Raw genomic sequence first — 23,424 nt, 5'->3', positions numbered from 1 at the left:
CCAGTAAAAATCTGTCTTATCAGTCAAGGCTGCGGGAAGAACCTAAATGTTCTCTCGATGTTTGCAGTGGGACGCTTGCGAGCCCGGCGCCGCAAACGACCCAATTTAATATCTGAGGGTCCCAACGTACCACTTTTCCGTCGGATCCGCAGAGCGCCTAATTGCTAACCGTGTGGAATAGCACACAACGGCAATTACAACTTCAGATGGCACGAAGCGAGCTTTTTCAGGTTTGGAAGCAGGAGGGGAGCTGTCAACATCGCGTGGCCATGGGCAAATTGCAGGAAGAAAGGGCTGGAAGGTTCTTCTTGAACCATCAGATGTGTTTCTGCCCTGGTGGAGCAGCGGCTCACCCTCCTCCCGCGTCTCCTGAAGCGCTTGGAGGGCTGGTTTAAACCCTTATTGCTTCTAATTTCCAAATTCAGGTGGTTTCCTACTGTTTATTTCATCTTTTTCTGACCTTTTACCTTGAACGATTCATCCCCAGCCCCACCTTACAGCTGTCTGTACATGCGTGGAGACGCCAGCTTTTAAAAATAGGGAAGAAAATTGGGCGCCAGCTAAATCCAAACGGCTCCTGGTGCCCTGTCGGGGCTGAGAGGAGCAAAAATCCACGGCCACCAAGGTGAAAAGAAAACCCAGCGAGGCCGTACGCTTTCTGGGCGATGGATCACTGTGGGGAGCGACCCTTAATTGAGAAGCTGCTCCTGCACCTCCATCCCACGTGGATGCACATCCACACCGGCATTGCGTTGGACCCGGATCCGTTTATATTTTTTGGGAGCTAGCGCATCTGTTGGGGCGCCGCTTGCGCCTTCAGCTTTGGTTTCCAAACCCCAAATCATTTTTCCACCACAAAAATGTGGAGGAAACACCTTCAGAAACTTGAGAATTATTTTTTGTTGGTGTTTTTTTTTTCTTTAATCCAAAGGGATGGGGAAAAGTGCAAACAAAAAAGGCACCTGGCTTAGCTGGAGGAAAAAAACAAACAGGGACAAACAAATTATTGGAAGTGGACACGATCCAAGCGGCTATTTTGAGAGGCCAAACCAATAGGACAGCTTGGTTCAATTATAACCTTTGGACTGACCATCCCTAGGGACAGTGGAAGTCCTCGATTACCAGAGATCCCGGCGCAAAAGCTGCTGTTTGCTTGGGGCTGAGCTGCATCCCCTTCCCGGGATGGACGAGGAACATCTTCACAACGATCTGCGTGTTTTTAAAGGTAACTCCAGCCACGCCGGCTTCAACCCGCCGCCTCCTCCGGTAGGAGGAACCGGGATAACGAGGCTGCGTCCTCCAGCGCGGTCTGGCTCCACCAAGACGTGGTTTCCGAGGGAGAGGAAGGTCCGTGCTCTCCTTCCTTCTCCTCTTAGGTCGGCTCTAACGCAGTTGCTTGGGGGGGGTGGGGAAGCCCACCCCGAGGAGCTCATTGCTGCGGCTCGGAGGTCTTGGGTGGTGGGCGCTGATGGAGATGAAGGTCTGGTCATGGTGGTGGTGCCCCACCAGCAACACCTGAGAGGCTCCAACCTTGCAAGTGTCCTGGACCGGGGAGAAATGAGGCTTTTCCCGGAGCTTTCCCAAGTCAAGCTTCCCAAAGCCAGCAGCCCAGCACCCTGGCAAAGCTCCCAAGGGTCATCCTTGCCACCCGGGGGGGATTCCCATGGGTGTCCCCCCACCCCAGGAAGGGCACCTGAGGACAGCAAAGAGCCCCCCAGATCACTTGGAGAACAATTTCCCCTTGGAAAAGGGTCGCCAGACAGCTTGGGAGGCTTCCAAAAATGTGTCACAGCCCCTAACACGTGGTGGGAGCTTGAAATTATTTTTATTTTATATGTCACCTGCCCTGCCCTTGAGCCGCGTGTCGCCGCCTGCGTTGGGGTGCCCTCAGCTCCCCAGGTGGATCTGAGCAGGAATTATCACTACAACCTCGGCTCCTGTAGCAAAGAGATAACGATTCTGGGTTATTTATTAACCCTTTGATAAACGGAACCAGAAGAGCTATGAAAAAATCCTGGTGATCCGTAGGGAAATTATGTGTCACATCTTTTTTTGGGGGTTTTTTGTTTGTTTGTTTGTTTTCTTTTCAAGACAGAAACTTCTTCCAGCAGAAGCTGAGATCCTTTTTCACCGTCTACTTGCTGCTGGCCCTCTCCTTCTTGCTGATCATCATCCTGTTCGCTGTGTCGCTCTCCAGAGGTACTGGGACATCATTGAACTAATTAATTAGGCAGGTAGGAGGCTGATGAAGGCCAAGCGCCGTAGAGGACTCTACAGGTCCTAATTCCAGAGGAGCTCCCAGACTGTCCCACGGCGTGACCGCTGACGTCCGTGCCACCCTCTGGGGCTAATCTGAGCCAGGATTTTAAATTCCCAGGGATTTCTTTGCCCCATAGGCTGCTGGAAAAGTAAATCCCGTCTTGATCCTTGGTGGGGTGAGGCACTCGTGGGCAGTCGGCGTGCACGACCGATAATCTGGCATCTTTCCCTCTCTCTCCATAGTTTCAGCCATTTCTTCCAAACTGGATGAGGTGCACCCGGAACAGAAACAGAATTTCTCCAGCAGGGATTCGCTCCGTAAGTCCTGGCTGCTTTTCCTCCCCTCTGGTCTCCCTAAATAATTCCCGAAGCGTTCCCTAAATCATTTACTTCGCTTTGCCAAGGTGGTGCGGCACATCCGTCCCCCACTGGATTTGCCACTGAGCCAGAAGCAACACATTTCTATTTTAGAAAGAACCAAATTTTCCTGGGAATAAGGAAAAACAAAACCCCGACCACCTTTTTTTTGGGGGGTGCTAATTGCCACCTTCCCGGCAATCCAATATGCCGAGCTGCAGGACCGTGCCGCTGCGTCTGGACCAGTTTGGCACTGGAGCTCTGCTGGGAAAACTTTCTTGGTGGGATAAGCCCAGCTCAGCTCCGTGCCATCCCCCTGAATTCCCTCCCATCCTTCTTTCCCCAGTGTTTCCCTGCGGACCTGGATCCAGGGAATGGGAATACTTTGACGGAAAATGTTACTACTTCTCCCTAAGCAGAACAAGCTGGCACAAGGCGAAGGCTGCGTGCGAGGAGATGCACTCGCGGCTGGCTGTCATTGACAGCTACACCAAGCAGGTAAAAAAATCCCAGCTCCAGGCAGGAAAGTTCCAGAATTCCCAAAATCCTCCTGTGCCTCCTTGGCTCCCTGTTGCCATCCTGAGCATCCCGGGAGCCGGGAGCTGGTCCTGTTATCCTTTGGATCAGCCAGCAGAGAGCAGGCAGAACCTGCTCTGCCTGCATCCCTGCCTTCCCTTGGATGCGGGCGGGATGCTGAGCACCGGCACCAATCCTGCACCTCCACCTGGTCGAGAAATAGCCAAGGGCAGAGCTGAACCTCCCTTCCCGGAGCCAACACGGAGCTCAGATGGCTCCAGCCGGCTCCAGGAGCCTTTTCCCGGTGCTTTTCCCTCCTGATTCCTCTCCCCGCTGCAGAATTTTATCATGTTCAGGACAAGGAATGAGCGTTTCTGGATCGGGCTGACGGATGAGAATTCGGAAGGGGAATGGGAATGGATCGACGGGACCGACTATAAAACCACGTTCACGTGAGTGCTGGCCTGCCCTGGGGTTTGCCACCCATCACCCCAAAACCTCCATGCCCCTCCCCCACCCTGCCCCGGCACGGCCATGGCCACAAGGTCTAACACACCAGCAGAAGCAAAATTTGGCATCTAAACCCACCCAAAAATCCAACGGGTTTCACTTTTCCCTGCCCTTCTCCCAACCCCAGGGCTCTGCCGCCTGCTCCCGCCGCCCTCTCTCAGCTCCATCCTTTTCTTCCCAGATTTTGGAAAGAGGGAGAACCCAACAACAGCGGGAACAACGAGGATTGTGCCCACCTCTGGGTGTCGGGCAAGTGGAACGATGTCTACTGCACCTACGAGTGCTACTACGTCTGCGAGAAGCCTCTGCCCCCCTGAGCCGAGCCCCGCGCCGAGGCAGCGGCCGATGCTCCCGCACCGCCGAGGCTCCTTTTCCTTAATTTATACTATCCAGGCGCTTGCTCCCGGCTTTTCCTCGCCTCCACGCTGTCCTGAGGAAGAGCAGAGATGGATTCGGATGGTCCTACGCCATATTTTATATATATATATACACACACACGTGTATCTTTAAAAAAAAAATTAATGAAAATAATATCAAATAAGCAAAAAAACCCCCAAAATCAGGAATCCAAAAAAACCCCCCAAAACCAAAATTGGGAATCCTGGTTCTCCATGGGGAGCTCAGCCTAATAAAGGACAATTAGTGCCCTGGTTAATGAAGTTTCTCTGTTTCTAGGAGGGCGTGTAGACGGGTAGGGGGGAACTGGGGCAGCAGACGCGTTTTGAGCAGCTCAGCAGCGGTGCTGGGAGCGGGATGGGGAGAAATGGGGCAGAAGATGGGATTTTCCTGCCCGATGGCTCATACCAGGAGCGGGATGGGGACAGGTTGGGGACAAATGGGACCAAATATGGGATCTTCCTGCCTGATGGCACATGCTGGGGGCAGGATGGGGACAAATGGGGCAGAATATGGGATTTTCCCATCAAACTGGTTTCCAGTCAAACCATTAAACACCAATTCAGAGGTGGGAATGAGGTTTGGGCTTCCTAGCGAGGGAAAAACCCCATCGTTTTCCTAACTTTTTCCTTTTTCCTTGGTGTAGTTTGGATTCCCCCCAAAATACCTTGCATGCACTGCAAAGTGTGCGTGTGTGCTGCAGGGAGGGGTGTGCACACGCATGTGCGTGCATGACAATGTGCGTGTGCACTGCAAGGGGGCTGGCGTGCACACACGTGTGCGTGCGCTGTGTGGGGGGGGTGTGCTGCAGGGAGGGGTGTGCACACGCGTGTGCGTGCACGACAAGGGGTGTGTGTGCACTGCGAGGGGCTGGCGTGCACACACGTGTGCGTGCGCTGTGTGTGGGGTGTGTGCTGCAGGGAGGGGTGTGCACACGCGTGTGCGTGCACGACAATGTGTGTGTGCACTGCGAGGGGCTGGCGTGCACACGCGTGTGCGTGCGCTGTGTGGGGTGTGTGTGCTGCAGGGCGGGGTGTGCACACGCGTGTGCGTGCACGACAAGGGGTGTGTGCACTGCGAGGGGCTGGTGTGCACACGCGTGTGCACGCACTACGAGGGGTGTGCGCTGTGGGGAGCGGGTGGGAGCCGCTCTCAGTCACCCGGTACTGGGGGGGTGTCCGGTCGTGCTCCCCAACCCAAGTACAGCTCGGTCCCTGGGGGGGGGGGGCAGCACCCAGCGCACCCGCCCCCCGGGACACCCCCCCCGGTCCCCTGTTCCCGGGGCCACCCCGGCAGCCCCCGGCCCGGTCCCCCCCAGCTCCCCCCGGGTCCCCCCCTGGTCCCCTCCGGTCCCCCCAGTCCCCCCTGCCCCCCCCCCCCCCCCCAGCTCCCCGGCCGATGCCCTCGGCGGCCCCGACGGCGGGCGGCCGCACCTCTGCCTGCCCTGTCGGCGACACGTCTGTCGTGACGGACCCCGGCAGCCCCGCGGTGAGCGGCGACGCGGCGGATTAACACCACGGGCGGCGCGGACACCCCCCCCACCCCCCCCCCTCCCCCCCCCAACCCCAACCCCCACGACCATCCGGACCCCGCGGAGCCTCCCCCGTCCCTGCGACAGCGCCTGTCGTGAGACGCGCTGCCTCTGTCACGACACCCGCTACGGGGGGGGGGCGCCGTCGGTATCGCCTCTTGGGCTTACCGGGGGGCATCACCCCCAAGGGGGGTGGGGGTGGTGTGTCCGCCTGGGGGGTGGGTGGGGGTCCCGCCTGGGGGGGGGGGTGGGGGTCCCCCCTGTGGGGTCCGGCTAGGGGGTGGGGGTGGGTCCCTCCTGGGGGGTCCGGCTGGGGGGTGGGGGGGGTCCCGCCTGGATGGGGCCCCCTGCGCGCGGCCGGCTCGGGCGCGCTCCCGGGGGGGGGCGGGGGGCGGCGGCGCGGGCGGGCGCGGGCACGGGCGGGGGCTGCGCGCTCTGCCCCGCACACGGGCGCTCCCCGCTCCGCTCCTCTCCCATCCCCTCCCTACCGGGACCGGCACCGGGAGCCTTATCCCGGTAAGTGCCCGAGCGCGGACGGGGCGGGCGGGGATGCGGTTCCCGGTGCCCGACGGGTGGGATGCTCCGGGGGTGGGGGGGAGGGGGCCACACGGGGAGGGGGGGGCGCCCCGTCCGGGAGCGGCGGCACCGGCAGCGCAGGGACCCGTCGGGCCGCCAGGACGGGACGGGGAATGGAGGGGGAGGGGGTGGATGGGGAGGATCGCGGTCGCTCCCCCCCGGTGCAGCCCCCCCGGTGGGCTCCGAGGATGTGGGGGGCAAGGTCGGTGTTAACCCCATCGGTCCCGGGGGGAGCGGGGGGGACAGACGCCGCAGCCGCCGTGATTTCGTTACCGTTCGTTCACCGGAGCTCCGGGACGCGGAAAACGAGCGGGAGGCACCGGTTAGCCCCGACCCCCCGGGGGGGCGACGGATCCCGGTCCTTAACGCCCCCCCCTCCGCCCGCAGCCCCCGCGATGAAGACGGAGGAGGCTCCATCCTGCCTGCAGCAGGCAACGCCGGTCCTGGGCTTCGGTGAGTACCGGGGAGCCCGGCAGCGGGTGCCACGCACCGGAGAGCGGGGACCCCCCCCAACCCCCCCATCAGACAGCATCCGTGCCCACCCCCCCATCCTCAGACGCCCTCACCGCTGCGGGGGTCTCGGTGTGGCCGTAACTTGCTGCGGGACCCCCCAACCCTACGATCCCACCCGCCGGCAGCGGCATTCCCGGCTCCTCCGCCGGCTTTATTCCTTCAGCGAGGAGAATCCTTCCCCCTGGGATTGTTGGGGTGACCGGGAGGGGGGGGGGGGTGTCGGTGGGGCCATCTCCCCCGGCTCCACTTGGATTTCGGCTTTGCCATCCGGCAGCCTCAGAACCGCTGCGGCTCTGTGGGTTGGGGTTATCCTTACCGGCGCCCAGCACCGGCACAGAACCCCGGGAAAAGGATGGGAACACCGCCAGCCTCCATCCCTACCTCCTGGATAAAACCCCTTTGGAGTTTATCCCGTTTTTTCGGTGACTTTAGGGAGCAGCCCGCGGCAGGGCCAGGCTGTGCTCGCGTGGCCCTCGACCCTCCCAGCCAGGGGCGATGGTTTTGCCGATCCCAAATTTAAATTATAGCCAAGACATCCCCCCACGACATCCCGGGAGGGGGTTCCCATGCCCCCATGGATGCGGGCATTACATTTGGGATAACGCTGGGGTGAAGCGCCCGAGCTGCCTCCCCTCCATCCTGATGCTGGGTGCTGAAGTTGGGCTCACTCCTGTCCCCCTCGTTGTCCCTTTTCCCAGCCAGCACATGGTGGGGTCCCCCTCGTTGTCCCTTTTCCCTTTTCCCAGGAGAACAAGGTGGGGTCCCCCTCGTTGTCCCTTTTCCTAGCCAGAACATGGTGGGTCGGGATTGCTCTTCCTTCACGTATTTGTGGATCCAAACTGTTGCGTTTTTATGAGCCTGATGCTTTCAGGGCAGCGTAAAGCAGAATTTCCTTTACTTTCAGTTTTGCTTTTTTCTCCCCGGGCTGGCTGTGGGGGGGATTCGGGCAAGCCGACAGTTTTCCTGGGATTTTTCACCCCCCTGGAGCTCGGGATCGCTGGCTCATCTCCCGTTGTGTTACAGCATTGTGGCCTTGTGGCGAGCAAGACTGAGGTGTGAGGGGGCACCACAGGCAGGATCCCACTGCCTCCCACCTCCCCGAAGCCCTGGCACCCCGAATCCCTGGCATCCCAAATCCCTGGCACCCTGAACCCCTGGCACCCCAAATCCCTGGCATCCCGAATCCCTGGATTCCCAAATCCCTGGCATCCTGAATCCCTGGCACCCCAAATCCCTGGCATCCCATATCCCTAGCATCCTGAATCCCTAGCATCCCAAATCCCTGGAACCCTGAATCCCTGGCATCCCATATCCCTAGCATCCCGAATCCCTTGCATCCCAAATCCCTGGTACCCTGAATCCCTAGCATCCCAAATCCCTGGCACCCCAAATCCCTGGCATCCCATATCCCTGGCATCCCATATCCCTAGCATCCCAAATCCCTGGTACCCTGAATCCCTTGCATCCCATATCCCTGGCATCCCATATCCCTAGCATCCCAAATCCCTGGCATCTCAAATCCCTGGTACCCTGAATCCCTGGCATCCCATATCCCTAGCATCCCAAATCCCTGACATCCTGAATCCCTGGCATCCCGTATCTTTAGCATCCCGAGTCCCTGGCACTCTGAATCCCTGACATCCCAAATCCTTGGCATCCCGCTGCTGTGCTCACCAATCCAGAGGGACAAACACCCCCGGGGCTGAAGTTTTGTGTCTCCCCTATTTAACCTGATCCCACGTTGCCAGAGCTCCCTGGCGAATTAACTATCTGCTTTCAAACTGATTTCTTATTAGATTATTCCCAGTTTTTTTCCCCCCTAAATGAAAGAGAGAGGGATTTTAATCCCAGATGCCTCCAACCCCCCTCAGGCTTGGCTGATCCCGTGGTGACGCTCAGCCTGGGGTGGGGTGGGGGGGGTGGAAAGTCAAGAGGGTGGAAATATTTGATGGCAGAGGTTAATAGCAGAGGGAAAAGTGAGAAGTGGAGGCTCGGCATGGGATAAATATCCATAGGGAAGCTCCGTGCGTGCCACAGCCCCCAGGATGTTGCCTCGGCCACCCACGCCACTCCTGGCATTGCAGAGCTGCTCTTGTGCTGCTGCTCCGGCATCACCCAGCAGCGTGGCAAACGTTCAGTTTTCCTCTTCTTGAGCCAAAAGCCTCATTTCTGCTCCCCAGCTGCTGGATCCCGACCTGCCGGGGGGGTCTCAGGGTCCCAGTCCCCTCCAGCTGATGCTGTCACCCCAGTTCCAGGTGCCAGCACTTCATTAAGGAGCCTGAGATCTGCAAAGGACTTGGCTTGCTGCAACGGCCGGCATCGCCCGGGCACGTGCCCGCAGGCTCTGCCGGCTGGGATGCCGGCTGGGATGCTGGAGACACAGGACCCAAACCCAAACCTCATTTTTTTGCCTGCGTGAAAAAGCCCCAATTCGCCCAAATTTACTCCCTGTAAACAGCCCCTCCTGCGTGGGTGGAAGGACGGCAGCGCCCTTCAAGGCAGAGAGCCTCTGCTGTGGTTTCAAATGATTTGGGGGCTTCGGGAAAGCATCCGTGGCTAAAATCGGATGGAAAAAACCTTCAGGAAGCTTCCTGCTGGCGGATGCTCTCTGCTCGCCTTTTGCCTCCACCGTGGTGGTCCTGCTCCACTCATCCGTGCTCCCGCCACCGATGTGAGCTTCCCCGAGTCCAGGGAGCTGGCAAGCTGGGGGGCTGGTGCAGGGACCTGGCTGGGACCTTCAGCCGTGGGGGAGGGTGCTCAGGTGTAAGGGCTGCTTCCCAGAGCTGGGGGAGGGGGGAGATCTGCAGGGCTGGGCTGGTCTCTGCGTGTTCCCGGAGAAGTAAATCCCCTTTTCCTGGAGATGCGGCTGGGTGAGGGCTCCTCTGTGTCTCCCAGCCTTGTGGCTCTCCCCCAGAACACATCTCCTGCCATTTCCCACCGCTCCTTGTTGGCTTTGCCTCCTCACCCTGGGCCGGTGGCCAAATCAGAGCCGGGCTTAGCCACCCCCTTCAACCCCACGTTCCTCCAAGGTGCAGTAGAAGACCTTGGTTGCCCCCAGCAGGTTTTCTAACCAGGTTTAAGCTTCATCCGTGGGACGGCATCACCCTCCCCAGCCTTGGAGGGGGCTCGGGCAGGTGTTATCCCAGGATCCAGAAGTTTACAGGAGGATAAAAGCAGGGACAGGGATAAATGCTCCGAAACCCCACGGAGCTTGGCAGGATGGAGGTTGCGGACATTGGGAGACGGTGCCACTGCCTGGCTCAGCCTGCAACCCAGATCTGAGGCACCAGATAGTGTGTTTATTACTCTCCCTCCTCTACCTTGAAGTTATCGTGACAAAGCCTTTGAAGAGCAGCCATAGATTTACTTGTTGATAACACCGAGGAGAAAAAGAAAAATCTCCCCAACTGCTCTGGGAGCCTTTTTTAAGCAGCTTTTAGCACCAAATGTGGGGTGAAACTGGACACAATTCAGATGCAGCTCTGTGCTCCGACCTGGAGTTTTCCAACACGCTCAGCACCCCGCCCTCTCCCAGTGGGACACGGATGGATTCGCTCTCCCGTTCCCACGTGTGTTTTCCCCGTCCTTTGCCATGTAGATGGTGCCAGAGCGGAGGGGTTGGGGTTCACCTGGCATTTATCACCCAGAACCTGGAGAAACCCCAAAACTGCTGCTTTCAGAGCCCGCTTTGACGTTGATTTTCCACCAAAAAACCTCCACACTGAGCCTCCCCACTCTCCTACACTAACACCACGTGGCTTTGGAATGAAAAACAAAAAAAAAGCAAAACCCAACGGTGGGCGATGGCAAGGAGTTCCGTGAGGCTGAGCATCACCCCCTCCCAAAAGCAGATGCGGATTTTGCAGGACACGATCCCTCCCAGCACAGGAAAACCTTTTCTCACACCGTTTTTTTTTTTCTCCCCTGCTGCCCAGGTTCGGATTCCAAAATGCGGGAGGTTTGCGCTGGCTGCGACACCCCCATCTCTGACCGGTTCCTCCTGCGGGTCAACGAGCGCTCGTGGCACGAGGGCTGCGTGAAATGCACCGTCTGCCTGCAGCCGCTCTCCGGGACCTGCTACTGCCGCAACCGGCAACTCTACTGCAAGCACGACTACGAGAAGTAAGTGTCCTCCACTTGTTCCTGGGTTTGCCATCCCTCTTGGCTCGGTTTTGGCTGTGGTGGAGGCTCGAGGTGTTTCGAGAAGGGTGGGGGGCGGTGGGGCACGGTGGTGGTGGTGGCACATATGTTGGTGAGGTGACCAGGGGCATCACAGTGGCGATGGTGGGTAGGTTGGTGAGGTGACCAGGGGCATCGTGGTGTCACGTAGGTTGGTGAGGTGACCAAGGGCATGGCGGTGGTGGTGTCACGTAGGTTGGTGAGGTGACCAGGGGCATCACGGTGACAGTGGCACGTAGGCTGGTGAGGTGACCAAGGGCATGGCGATGGTGGTGGCATGTAGGTTGGTGAGGTGACCAAGGGCATGGCGGTGTCACGTAGGCTGGTGAGGTGATCAGGGGCGTGGTGGTGGTGTCACGTAGGTTGGTGAGGTGACCAGGGGCATGGTGGTGGCACATAGGCTGGTGAGGTGACCATGGGCACAGCATGTCCCGCATGGGGACAGAAGTGCTTCGCTTCGGTCGCATGTGGTGGCGTGGCCGGGATGAAGAGGATGGAGGGATGAGTTGTCGGCTGGGGAGGAGGGAAGCACCAGCGGTTGGCTCTTGGGATGCTGTTCCAGGAAATAGGGATGTCCAGGGCCACCCAGGAGATGAAAGCGCTTGTCATCCTGGGCCGGCAGATGTACCCCGAGGAGCTTTGCTTGGCAGGGAAGGTCCTGCTCCCTGCTCGTGGGGTGAAGGACAGACCAGACGCGGCCGGGAGCGGGCACGCTGCCCCCGTAGACATGTCCCCATGTCCCCCAACCGTACCTGGGAGCTGCTGGCGAGCTCTGCATGCTTTCGTGGCCGGGGGGGGCGGGGGGGGGGAGGACACGTCTGTGCCTGTCTTCGCCATGGAAGGGTGGCGGGCTCTGCGCTGCTCGCGATGGCAATCCCGTGTCTTCAGGAGGGTCGGCATCACCAAGTGTTTGGAACAGGATAGAAATGGGATAGAAAGGGATAGGATAGGATAGGATAGGATAGGATAGGATAGGATGGGATGGGATAGGATAGGATAGGATGGGATGGGATGGGATGGGATGGGATGGGGGGGGATGGGGGGGATGGGATGGGATAGGATGGGATAGGATAGGATAGGATAGGATAGGATGGGATGGGATAGGATAGGATAGGATAGGATGGGATGGGATGGGATGGGATGGGGGGGATGGGGGGGGATGGGATGGGATGGGATAGGATGGGATAGGATAGGATAGGATAGGATGGGATAGGATAGGATAGGATAGGATAGGATAGGATAGGATAGGATAGGATAGGATAGGATGGGATGGGGGGGTGGGATGGGATGGGATAGGATGGGATGGGATGGGATGGGATGGGATGGGATAGGATAGGATAGGATAGGATAGAATAATATAGAAAAGAACAAAATAAATGGAATAGGATAGAAATAGAAAGAAGAACAAAGAGAAGAGATGAGAAAGGAGAAGAGAAGAGAAAGAGAAGAGAAGAGAAGAGAAGAGAAGAGAAGAGAAGAGAAGAGAAGAGAAGAGAAGAGAAGAGAAGAGAAGAGAAGAGAAGAGAAGAGAAGAGAAGAGAAGAGAAAGAGGAGGAAGAGAAGAGAAGAGAACAGAAGAGAAGACAAAAGACAAGGCAAGAGGAGAAGACAAGAGAACAGAAGAGAAGACAAGAGGAGAAGACAAGGCAAGGCAAGAGAAGGCAAGGCAAGAGAAAAGAGTATTTCAGTTGGAAGGGACCTACAAGGATCATCTTGTCCAACTTCATCTGCTGTTGAACACCTTGCTAGGGCATCCAGCAGAAGACTGGGCGGCTGCGCTCCTCCGCTTGTTACAGGACTTTAATTGCTTAGATCGAATGTGGCGTTTGAGTGCTCAGTGAATCCAAACGGAGCTGACCAGAGGGAAGCGGCCCACCAAGCTGGAGGGGCTGGGGGCACTTCGTGAGCGGGAAGCTGGGTTGTGGTGGTGGGGATGGTTTTTTGTTCCAACAAAACCCAAAACAACAACAAAAAACCCTGGAGGGGCTGTAGGACAGCATATCGCTGGGCTGTGTGATTTGATAAAATACAATTATTGCTGCAGGTGACATTCTCCGAAATGTCAGGTTTCTCGATTTATCGTGATAAATTTATCAGCTTTGCCTGCAAAACTCCTGCAGCGCTGGAGATGGGAGAAGTGTCAGCAGCACCTTCGCTGGTGGCGTGGTTGCATCCTGCCCCAGCACTAAGGCAGTGAAGGGTTTTTTTGACTTTAGTGGGTCATAAATGCACTTTTATTGCCAAAGCAGCTCAGGTGCTTCTCTGAGCATTTCTCACGCATTTGGGAGGTGAACAGAGGATGGAAAAATCTCCTCTCTGCCACTGCCTGGCTCTGTAGCCACTGGCAAACCCTGTCGCCCTCACTGGTTGAAAAAGTGGAGCTTTCACCCTTCGCTTTCCTTCCAGCACCGGTGACGTCCTCTCCCGAGGGGCATCGGGCAGCCCAGGGAGCTGGTCTGGGCACCCCCACGTTTTGCAGCAGAGCAGCCACTGGAAATGAGTCTGGGAGGACAGGGAGAGGGGCTTCCCTCTAAGGACAGCCTCATCTCCCCAGTTCTGCCTTCCCTGGTGGCCACCGTGAGCCCCAAGTGGCATTTTTTTTTTTTTTTTTTGGGGGGTGGGGGTGTGTGTGACGTGGCACAAGCAGCCCCTTGTTTCCCCTAAGGCTGATCCCTGACAGCTGTGAGCCGGAGCAGTGGGAGCCCATCTGCTGGCCACCCCCTTTCCTTCAGCATCTGAGGAACAAGAGATAAGCTGGAAGAACCTGAAGGGAGTGCAGGATCTGCTCCTCCGAGCAGGACTTTGAATGATGAGCCAGCACCGCAGCCTCCCGTCTGGCTGCACAAGGCAAGTGGCATCGCTCCATGGAGCCGGGGGCAGGGGCGAGCATGCTGGAGGTTATCTCTCGGCACGGAGAACTTTGATCATGGCTGGAAACACCAGAGCTGCTTCCACACCGGCTGTGGCTCCGTCCACCTTGCAGCGGGGCAGGGCATGGCTCCAAGGCAGGGGATGGCTCCAAGGCAGGGGATGGCTCCAAGGCAGGGGATGGCTCCAAGGAAGGAGATGGCTCCAAGGCAGGGGATGGCTCCAAGGAAGGAGATGGCTCCAAGGAAGGGGATGGCTCCAAGGAAGGAGATGGCTCCAAGGAAGGAGATGGCTCCAAGGCAGGGGATGGCTCCAAGGAAGGAGATGGCTCCAAGGAAGGAGATGGCTCCAAGGAAGGAGATGGCTCCAAGGCAGGGGATGGCTCCAAGGAAGGAGATGGCTCCAAGGCAGGGGATGGCTCCAAGGAAGGGGATGGCTCCAAGGCAGGGGATGGCTCCAAGGAAGGAGATGGCTCCAAGGCAGGAGATGGCTCCAAGGCAGGGGATGGCTCCAAGGCAGGGGATGGCTCCTAGGAAGGAGATGGCTCCAAGGAAGGAGATGGCTCCAAGGCAGGGGATGGCTCCAAGGAAGGGGATGGCTCCAAGGAAGGAGATGGCTCCAAGGAAGGAGATGGCTCCAAGGAAGGAGATGGCTCCAAGGAAGGAGATGGCTCCAAGGAAGGAGATGGCTCCAAGGAAGGAGATGGCTCCTAGGAAGGAGATGGCTCCAAGGCAGGAGATGGCTCCAAGGCAGGGGATGGCTCCAAGGAAGGAGATGGCTCCAAGGCAGGAGATGGCTCCAAGGCAGGGGATGGCTCCAAGGAAGGAGATGGCTCCAAGGCAGGGGATGGCTCCAAGGCAGGGGATGGCTCCTAGGAAGGAGATGGCTCCAAGGAAGGAGATGGCTCCAAGGCAGGGGATGGCTCCAAGGAAGGGGATGGCTCCAAGGAAGGAGATGGCTCCAAGGAAGGAGATGGCTCCAAGGAAGGAGATGGCTCCAAGGCAGGGGATGGCTCCAAGGAAGGAGATGGCTCCAAGGAAGGAGATGGCTCCTAGGAAGGAGATGGCTCCAAGGCAGGAGATGGCTCCAAGGCAGGGGATGGCTCCAAGGAAGGAGATGGCTCCAAGGCAGGGGATGGCTCCAAGGCAGGGGATGGCTCCAAGGAAGGAGATGGCTCCAAGGCAGGGGATGGCTCCAAGGCAGGGGATGGCTCCAAGGAAGGGGATGGCTCCAAGGAAGGAGATGGCTCCAAGGCAGGGGATGGCTCCAAGGAAGGGGATGGCTCCAAGGAAGGAGATGGCTCCAAGGCAGGAGATGGCTCCAAGGAAGGGGATGGCTCCAAGGCAGGGGATGGCTCCAAGGCAGGAGATGGCTCCAAGGAAGGGGATGGCTCCAAGGAAGGGGATGGCTCCAAGGAAGGAGATGGCTCCAAGGCAGGAGATGGCTCCAAGGAAGGAGATGGCTCCAAGGAAGGAGATGGCTCCAAGGCAGGGGATGGCTCCTAGGAAGGAGATGGCTCCAAGGCAGGGGATGGCTCCAAGGAAGGAGATGGCTCCAAGGCAGGGGATGGCTCCAAGGCAGGAGATGGCTCCAAGGAAGGAGATGGCTCCAAGGCAGGAGATGGCTCCAAGGCAGGGGATGGCTCCAAGGAAGGGGATGGCTCCAAGGCAGGAGATGGCTCCAAGGCAGGGGATGGCTCCAAGGAAGGGGATGGCTCCTAGGAAGGGGATGGCTCCAAGGCTGCTGCCTTTCCTTCTGCCTCTGGTGAGGGACCTAAATAACTACAATGATGCTCTGGCAAACTCCAGATCCATTGGGAAACGCTGTGAGCTTCTCCCCGCCTGGGACAGGGAGCTCCTCGGAGCTCGGCAGCTCCCCGACGTCACTGCTGGTCGCCACAGATGCTGGCGATTCCAGTAATGCCATGGCACCGAAGGGCTGGGCTGGGCTCTGTCAGTGGCTGGTGCTGAGGTGATGCTTCCTTGCTTCATCCCATGCCACACAAACCACTTCCACGCGCTCCCTCCCCGCTCGTCTCTCCCGTGTCAAACCTTCCACTGAAATATTAGTGGAGGGACAACGCTGCTTCCTGGAAAACCCATGTGGAAAAGGAAGTTGTGACCTTCTGCAGCCGGTGCTGCTGGGAAGAGCTGGTGAGGGAACAAAGAGGCATCTGAGGATGATGCTGGGAAGAGGCTCCACCGATTTCCAGAAGTTTGGCAGCATCCTCTCAAGACTCCACGCTGCAATCTTATCTGCCCTGCGCTTGGTAAAAAAGAGCCACTGATGCAAGCGCTTGGCAGCGATGGGGATGGAAATAAAAATACCATGGCTTGCCTGTTTCTTCAGGGTGGCTGGGAGAGGCAGGGGCACGGAGCTGGGAAGGCACTGGGAAGCTGGGAAGGTGCTGGGAAGGTGCTGGGAAGGCACTGGGAAGCTGGAAAGCCACTGCTTGGCGTGGCAGGGAAGGGCTGAGCACTGTGGCACCCACATCCTGGCGAAGGGTGAGGGTCCCTGGGTGCTTTGAAGCAGAGGAGTTGGACCCCTGAAGGGTCTTGGCTTGGGCTGCTGTGCGGGTAGGCAGGAGCCAGGCACTGGGTGGGGGATGGGGGTGGTTTGACCGCTGTGGTTAAGAGTAACCAGCTCAAAACATCTTTGCAAAGAGATGTGAGAAGCATCGTCTCCTCCTCCGGGCGGGCGCGTGCCTGACCCGAGGCCAGTGACGGCATTTCCACGTGGAGAGACCTCAGCCTCCAACGCTGCTTTTTTGGCCGTCGTGTTGGGGTCACTCTGGTTTTCCCAGCAGCTGCAGGGCTGCAGCCCCCCGGCACGCTCTGTTCCATCCCCCTTCTGTGCCCCGAAGCATCTCACCGCCCTTCCAAAACCACCCCCTTGAGGGTCTCCAGCTCCTGAACCCCTTTTGGAAGCTAGTGCTTCGGGCGCTTTCGAAGGCTCAGCACCTTTGTGCCTTCACCATGGGAATTTCCAGGGAGGCAAAGTCTCAGTCCTCCCGCTTGGAAATCTTATCCCCCGGAGTATTTATGCTTGGCCTTGACTTCCCAAAGTTCCTGGATTTGGCCGAGGATGAATCCCAAGCTGCAGAATCCCGTGTCGCCCTGGGCTGCGGCGTGGTGACCCGGCGGGGAGACCCATCTGGCATTTATTCCTTCTCATGTGAAACTGCGCAATAAAGAGGAAAATGCTTTAATGGAGAGATAAGCCAGCAGCTGCAGCTGAACGTGGGGGAAGGAACGGGCTGTTGGGCTGGAGATGAAATGTTAAGCCCGAAGATGGATGTTGTTCTGCCGTCCCTGTCCTATAAAACCACCATCTGAAGGGTTTTGTGAAATTCTCCTCTTCCCCTCTTGCCGGGGGCCCAGCCAGCTCTCCTGCGCTTTGCTCAGGCACCTGCCCTGTAAATCCAGCTCCGGGCAGCTTGTGGCAATGCAACGGCTCGGGGGAAAAAAAAAAAAAAAAGGGGGGGGAGGGAGAAAAGGGGTGGGGGGTGGGGGGGAAGGAAGGAAGGAAAAATCCTCCTGAGCAATGATAGAGTGGCTGTAACGGCCGGGTGCGGGGCGCCTTGTTTACTTTGAAGTTTGTTTTGTGGAATGACAGGCGATGTGGGGGCTGCCGGGGGAGCTGTCAGGAGGGATCTGAACCGCAGCCTCGCGCTGGCAGCCTTCCCCCACTCCTCCGCGCTCTCCTCTTGCCCATGTGGAGCTGATTTGCTCGTCCTCTCGGTCGAGATACGGGGTGAACTTGGCTCGAACCTGACTTGCAGCTTCTCCATTGCCGAGCGTTTTGCCGGCACGTGACCGGCACAGCTGAGCACGGACCGAGTCCTCCGAGCACCCTCACAGTCCCCTGCTCCTTACCTGCATCGCTTTGGCTTCTCCATCTGCTTGTAGGATGGAGGCCAGAAGGTTGAGGAGGGGTCTGAGCATCGCATCCCAGCCGTGGGCTCTGCCTGCATCCCTTCGAGCATCCTCTCAGAGCTGTTCTCATCCTTGCTGGGCGAGCTGGGCAGAACCCAGCCCTGCACTTCAACTTGAGATAATGTTGCCAAGCCACGAGTGGGGTTGAAAGCCCACGCAAAGTTTGGGGTGGCCAAGGTTTGGGGGGGGGCAAAGTTTGGGGGGATCCTGCTGAACCCAGAGCAGCTCATTTGCCTTTTGAAACCCGCCGTAGATAACCTCCGCTGCTCCGGCATGTGGAGCAGGGATGCTCAGAGAGCAGAGGTAGGAAACACGGACCCCCGAGACCAGACTCTTTGGTGCACGGTGGCCAAATGGCCGTTTCGGTAGCCTGGAGTGACATCCAGCATCATCCTGTGGAGACCTTGGACCGTTCTGGGCAATTTTAGGGGTTGTGCAGGTTAGGAAAAGCCCAGCGAAGAGGCGAGTGATGCGATACAAATGGAGTTGCTGGAAAATGGGAACTAGCTGGCTTTTCTCATCAGGTGGAGTAAGGTGGGGGCACAGGCGATGGCTGGGACGTGGAGGGGACCGAGTTTTGTGCATCCCCAGGAGCAGCGTGGTGCAGCCCAGGAGGAGCTAGCAGCCCTGCTCCTCCCTGCCCAAGGGAGCGACACCCTCCCTGCCCAAATATTGGGGACTGACCCAGAGCGAGCCCCTTGGCAACTCTTCTGAGCAAGCTGGTTAATGTTTAAACCCATGGGGGAGGGCTCCTCTCCCAGCAAAGATCTCCTGGGTTGCAGAAGCCGGGATGGGAGGTGGTCAAGAGCGAGCCCAGGCGCTGTGTGCAAACCCCATTGCATTCCAGGAGCAGGAGTCAGACCCTAGAAATGATGAAATTGGTGTTGAAACCAGAAGAATTTGTGGTTTGGTGTTTTTTTTTTCTTCTCGTGGTGGGATTTTTTGGGCTTTTAAGTAAAAAAGCTTCTCCCTCCCCTTTGCTGCATTCGGGACATTGGGTTATAGGCAGCTCAGAAATTATCGGAGTGCTTCCCCAGTATGAGGGCTTTAAAAAATGGTGCTTGAGATGTATTTATAACCTGAAAAAGAGGGACTCGAGGACAAAACGTGATGGATTGCAAGAGCTGAGGATAGCTGCTGCTCTTACAAAGGCGCTTCTGGTTGCCTGTCCCACCTGGCTTTACCAAGCGCCGCTGCTCCTGCCTCTGCTGGGCATCCCAGTCCTGATGCTCCGGAGCAGGCAGGATCCGTCCCTCCTGCTCCACTACAGGCAGCTTCTCTGTCTGCTGAGCAATGGGGTGTCCCCCCCCCGAGTCATGTCTTCTCCTGGCCCCCCCGCTCCATCAGGCTGGAGAGAGGTAATGAAAAGTGGCGGCGCTCTGGAAAGGGAGCAAATAAATGAGATAATGAGCCCCCTTGACGAGGCAGTGATGAATGGAGCCCGCGTGCCCGCCGAGCAGACCCTGCGGGGACCTCCACCAGTAACAAGAGGGGAAATGAGGGAATGGAGGAAGGAAAGAGCTGGCAACTCCTTCCAGCTCCTCCGGGCTGGGTGATGGGACTGAGTCCGGGCACCCTTGGGTGGCACCTTTCACAGGGCGAGGGGTGCTTGGCGCTGGCCCTGCGAGGAGCATCTGCAGCTGTTGGTAGACGCTTCGCTCCTCCAAACTGGGGAGGTTGGTCCACCAGTGAGGACCAGGCAGGACCTCAGTCGTGCAAAAAGTGGGAAGCTTGAAGCTGGGGAAGGAGCCCGGGGTCCTTTTGGGATGGTCCTTTTGGTGTGTTTGCAGCTCCGCATCTCCCTGGACGGGGTGGGATGCTGCCGGGGAGCGGGACCAGTTCCCCCCAGCTTCAGTGACCAACCCCATCCCACAGATGGGGATCCTGCAGGATCCCTCCTGCCTTTTTCCCCATCCCAAGGATCTCCTCCTTCCTTGTCGGGCGGGTGGTTGAGCCCTGTCTCCCACTGAGAGCGAAGCCCGGCTGATGATTAATGATGTTAATTACACAAAGCTATTCCTACCCCAGTTCTCACTGTTCCCTTGCATTGGTTTGTTCACAGGGCCCAGGAAATTAAACACTAACTCTATAATCACTGCAAAATGAAAGAAATATGCAGATGCGCCTTGAGCGTGATTAAGAAACCAGCCACCACGTGCTGTCTGTTCCCCATTGCCGTTGGATTCTTTTTCCAATGGAGGGGGGGAAATACGTGGGGAAGGAAGAACTTTTATTTTTTATGGGTGGCACATTATTTTTCTAGTGTAATTAAATGTAATTTACTTGGATAGATAGTCTTTTTCTCTTTTGGGCTGGTTTTTTTTTTTTCCTTCCGTGTTTCGTGTCCCATGGCCTCGAGTCTCTCCTGGATCCCGCAGCACCAACTTTCATGCTACTCCTGGGCAGAGTTTTTGTAACCATCCAGCATCCAGAGCCCTGTGAGCATCTCATTCCAGCTGTGCCTGCCTGGAAAAAAAGAATTGGCTTTCTCTTCTGATGAGGGAAAGGAAAAATATGCAGGTATCAGAGTCCACAACCATAATTTGAGGGACTGTCCCCCCCCCACGCCAGAGCACACAGATACACCTTGGCAATCGGGTGGGTGCCAAGGGTTTATCCAATTTATATTTATCCAACTCGGGATTTCCAGGGAAAGAGGTTTCTGATCCCTTCCAGACTTTATGGGCACAACACAGCTACCGAGGATGCTGCCACCTGGCACCTGGGCTGGGGGAGGTGGATATGGTCCAGCGGGCAAGCAGCCTCCGGGAAGCGCAGGGATGGAGAGCCTGCTCTGCGGGGCTTTGCTAATTAGCGTGGCGCTGACAGACGGGCTACAGCTTTTACCTTGCCATCGGGGAGCTGGCAGAGCCCCCCCCGGCTTGCTCTAGGGCTGGCCACAGTTCGCTGGGCTGGGGAAGGGGTAGGTTTGCTCGGCGGTGGGGTAAGGCTGAGGGTTCGCTGTGCGCTGCCGGTGTTGCCCCAAGACAAACCGGGTTTAGAGCCAGCACAGCCCCAGTTGGGCTGGCAGGTTCCTGCCCCGGTGTCTGGGTGAGGAGTGGGGGTTGCTGAAGGCTGGGCCAGCGGGCACGGAGCAGGGTCAGAGCTCAGGGTGACGATGCTACTGGCATCCCAGCATCTCGGATGCTATTCGCATCCCGGCACCTCCGTTCCCCTGGCGGTGCCTGGAGCATCTCTCCTCCCGCTGCAGCGGGGTCTGGATGTTACCTGCACGCACCGAGCGCTGCAGCTTGTTTGCAGGGATGCCGACACGCCACCCCATCGACTTTCCCAGCGCCAGAGCTCCTCAAGCAGCGTGCCGGGAAGGGCTCTGATGGTTTCGAAGGCTCCGAAGGGTGGGAGGCTGGAACGTGCTCCCACTTCTGGATGCAGCATCCCTCTCAGTCCAGAACCAGGGACCACCAGAGGGCAGGCGTGAAGGCAAAGGTGCCAGAAATAAACTCCTGGAGCCAGTTTCCAGGCTTCCAGCCGTGCCAGGGCTGTGGCACTGGGAGCAGCAGGCAGGCGGGCAGGAGCTGTTGCCCTGCAGCACGAGCATCCCGACGGGGAGCCCTGAACTGTTACTGCTTTAAGAAAAACACTTTTCTCCCAGACTAGGAGATGCCTGGAGCGTGGCCGGGGAGCCCAGAGCCTGTTCTTCTCTCTTTCCATCCGCAGTGGTTTAGGAAGGGTCCAGCAGAAGGGGTTTCCAGGCACTTGGTCTCGGCAAAGGGTTTGCACCAAAGTGGAAAGCCCACGGCTGGCGCGACTGATGGCAAGGATTTAAGGGAAAGTGATTTATGAAGCACAGAGGTGCTGCTGTCCCCCTGTTAGCACATCGCCTTTATTACCAAACGTGTCTAACACTGCAAGTGCAGCACTCGTCATCTATCACCCCCGTTTCCTCGTCCTCCACCTCCTTCTTTGAGAAGTTTGCGTGAAACCAGACGCTAAAGAAACAAGGGCGAGAGGTGGCAACGCTGAACAAGCGTGGCTGGTGCCCCACAGAACCCTAAAAGTCAGGGTTAAGTCTTTCTCCCATCTTTCTCCCCAGGTATTTTCCTACCTCCTGCTTCCCAATCCTCTCCCCCTCTTTCCCTCCGCTGTTCCTGCTCACTGCTCATCTCCAGAGCTCTAGTAGCTCCGTGACTCCCGCGTTGCTAACACGCCGCTGGAGAATGTGGCCTCTTCTCTCCTAGCTGTTGCACAAATTGAATTATAAACCAGATCCATAATCTGCTTCCAGCTTTCATTTCCACCCCCCCTTAATGCAATTAAGCTTAAATGTGGTTAATTATAGTTTATCCTAACTATCTCGGTGGCAGCTTCACACATCTTTGACTGCTCACAGAGTTTATTTCCATTATCAGGGTCTTGCCGATGCGGTAATATCGGAGCTGGTCAGCCTGGCATGGGGAAGCAGCATCCCAAAACCCTTTCCCAATTCCTGGCTGTGGTTTTGCTGGTGCCAGGAGAAAGATGAAGCTAAAAAGCAGCTTGACCTGTTAAAAAAAAAAAAAATATGCAGAAGTTTAATTAACAATATGCTTTTAAATGGGTGACGTTCATTCCAAAAAGCGGCGTCATTCCCTTGCAGTGCCAGGGTAGATTTTGGGGCACGGTTTAAGTGCTTTCCACGCTGTGGTTTGTGACCTGTTCCCTGAGGCTTTGGCTTGGTTGGTTTTTTTTTATTTTTCCCTTCTTCTCACAACTTTTCCCTTCCCTTCTCTTTATTCCTACCCCCTCCATCCCAAGTCAGGCTGGTCTGTACGTGGAGACCTCCCAGTGAAGTCAGCTGGTTTCTTGATTTACACCGGTGGGTTCCCATTGACAGCTTAAAGCTTTCACTGCTTAAAAAATCTCTTTAGATTTCTTAAAATCTGGATTATATTGGACTGGTACGTTGGTCAGGAGCATCTATGCAGAGGGATCGCAAAGCTGACAGTGTTAGCTTGGCGTGCTCTCTGTAGTAGATCACTCGCTAAGGCAACTTTAAATCCAAGTTGTTTTCTGGAGGTTGCTCCTGGTGTACCTCTCTCAATCCTTAATGCAGGTTTATTTTTATTTTTATTTTTATTTTTATTTTTATTTTTTGCTGAAATATTGCCCTGGTCATCTCTTGGACCATGGCTCTTTTGCCCGAGCATTTTAATACTTTCTAAAATGAGCCCTGCTTAAAAGGAGGGTTTATTTTGAACCCTTGCAGTGAGGATGCTCTGTTATTCCTAAATCACAACAGGAACGGTGGGGATATGCCCAGAACTTCCCAAAAAATCTAGCAGGGCACAGACAGGGACAACATTTTTTAATGGCCAAGTGCCAACCTCCAGCTCATCACTGGCCCAACTCAGCTCCAGGGGGTACCAGAGGCGTTTTGCCAGGAAAGTCGGCTCCGGTCACCAGGTTAGGACGGGCTGGAGCTAAATGTCATTCCTGGAGGCAGGAGCAGCCCTGGCCAGGCACGGTGCCCCGTGCCCCCGCACGCCCCCTCCCTCCTTTCCAACAGCGAGAAGAGGGCGAGAGCGCGGTGTTTAATTTAAATCGCATCTCCCAAGCTTGTTCTTTTCTCAATCAATATTGCTTTTTACATCATATCTAATCTCTTTCTCCACCCCGCCCCCCCTTCCCAAAGTAAAATTTAATTAAATAATTCTAATGAATGTTTAATGATGTTCTTTTGTCATTATTAAATCTGTAATAAAAGTGTCTGCAGCCCTCCTACCTCCCCCCATCAATACCCCCACCGCCAGCCCTCCCTCTCCCGTGCACACACTGTCCTGCTGT

General features: G+C 57.0%; 4 protein-coding genes across 6 annotated transcripts in view; 2 read left to right on the top strand and 2 right to left on the bottom strand.

Moving 5' to 3' along the window:
* The window catches only part of UBL5 (ubiquitin like 5), a 43,517-nt gene that overhangs the window by 3,923 nt on the left and 16,170 nt on the right, over positions 1-23,424 (bottom strand). The window lies entirely within an intron of this gene.
* LOC102045844 (hepatic lectin-like) lies at positions 1,088-4,297 on the top strand. 2 transcript variants are annotated; one of them, XM_027800164.2, is made up of 6 exons: positions 1,088-1,225; positions 2,092-2,199; positions 2,503-2,577; positions 3,036-3,114; positions 3,489-3,584; positions 3,824-4,297. In XM_027800164.2, the coding sequence occupies exons 1-6, from the start codon at positions 1,183-1,185 to the stop codon at positions 3,957-3,959; spliced, it is 537 nt and encodes a 178-aa protein (XP_027655965.1). In that variant the 5' UTR covers positions 1,088-1,182; the 3' UTR covers positions 3,960-4,297. The 2 variants fall into 2 exon arrangements, with proteins under 2 accessions (XP_027655965.1, XP_005435595.1); XM_005435538.3 differs by having other exon boundaries at positions 1,089-1,225; positions 2,963-3,114; positions 3,472-3,584.
* The window catches only part of LOC102057726 (LIM homeobox transcription factor 1-alpha-like), a 24,809-nt gene continuing 11,984 nt past the window's right edge, over positions 10,600-23,424 (top strand). For both annotated transcript variants that reach the window (XM_055699982.1, XM_055699981.1), the window contains exon 1: positions 10,600-10,780. In XM_055699982.1, coding sequence (XP_055555957.1) covers positions 10,608-10,780 — 173 coding nt within the window. In that variant the 5' untranslated portion in view covers positions 10,600-10,607. The remainder of the gene's footprint in view (positions 10,781-23,424) is intronic.
* The window catches only part of CHCHD5 (coiled-coil-helix-coiled-coil-helix domain containing 5), a 21,919-nt gene continuing 19,780 nt past the window's right edge, over positions 21,286-23,424 (bottom strand). Inside the window, exon 4 of the mRNA XM_055699988.1 lies at positions 21,286-22,142. The gene's annotated coding sequence lies outside the window, so the exon portion shown is untranslated. The remainder of the gene's footprint in view (positions 22,143-23,424) is intronic.

The sequence above is a fragment of the Falco cherrug genome, assembly GCF_023634085.1.
Source record: "Falco cherrug isolate bFalChe1 chromosome 11 unlocalized genomic scaffold, bFalChe1.pri SUPER_11_unloc_3, whole genome shotgun sequence".
NCBI classification, from domain to species: Eukaryota; Metazoa; Chordata; class Aves; order Falconiformes; family Falconidae; genus Falco; species Falco cherrug.
This window is presented reverse-complemented; position numbering and strand designations above follow the sequence as displayed.

Bases quoted from the DNA above. Each gene is read 5' to 3' on its own strand.
- LOC102045844 (XM_005435538.3), top strand. From the start codon at position 1,183: ATGGACGAGGAACATCTTCACAACGATCTGCGTGTTTTTAAAG. The intron at 2,578-2,962 runs GTAAGTCCTGGC...TTCTTTCCCCAG, and splicing joins CTCCAGCAGGGATTCGCTCC to TGTTTCCCTGCGGACCTGGA. The intron at 3,585-3,823 runs GTGAGTGCTGGC...TTTTCTTCCCAG, and splicing joins GACTATAAAACCACGTTCAC to ATTTTGGAAAGAGGGAGAAC.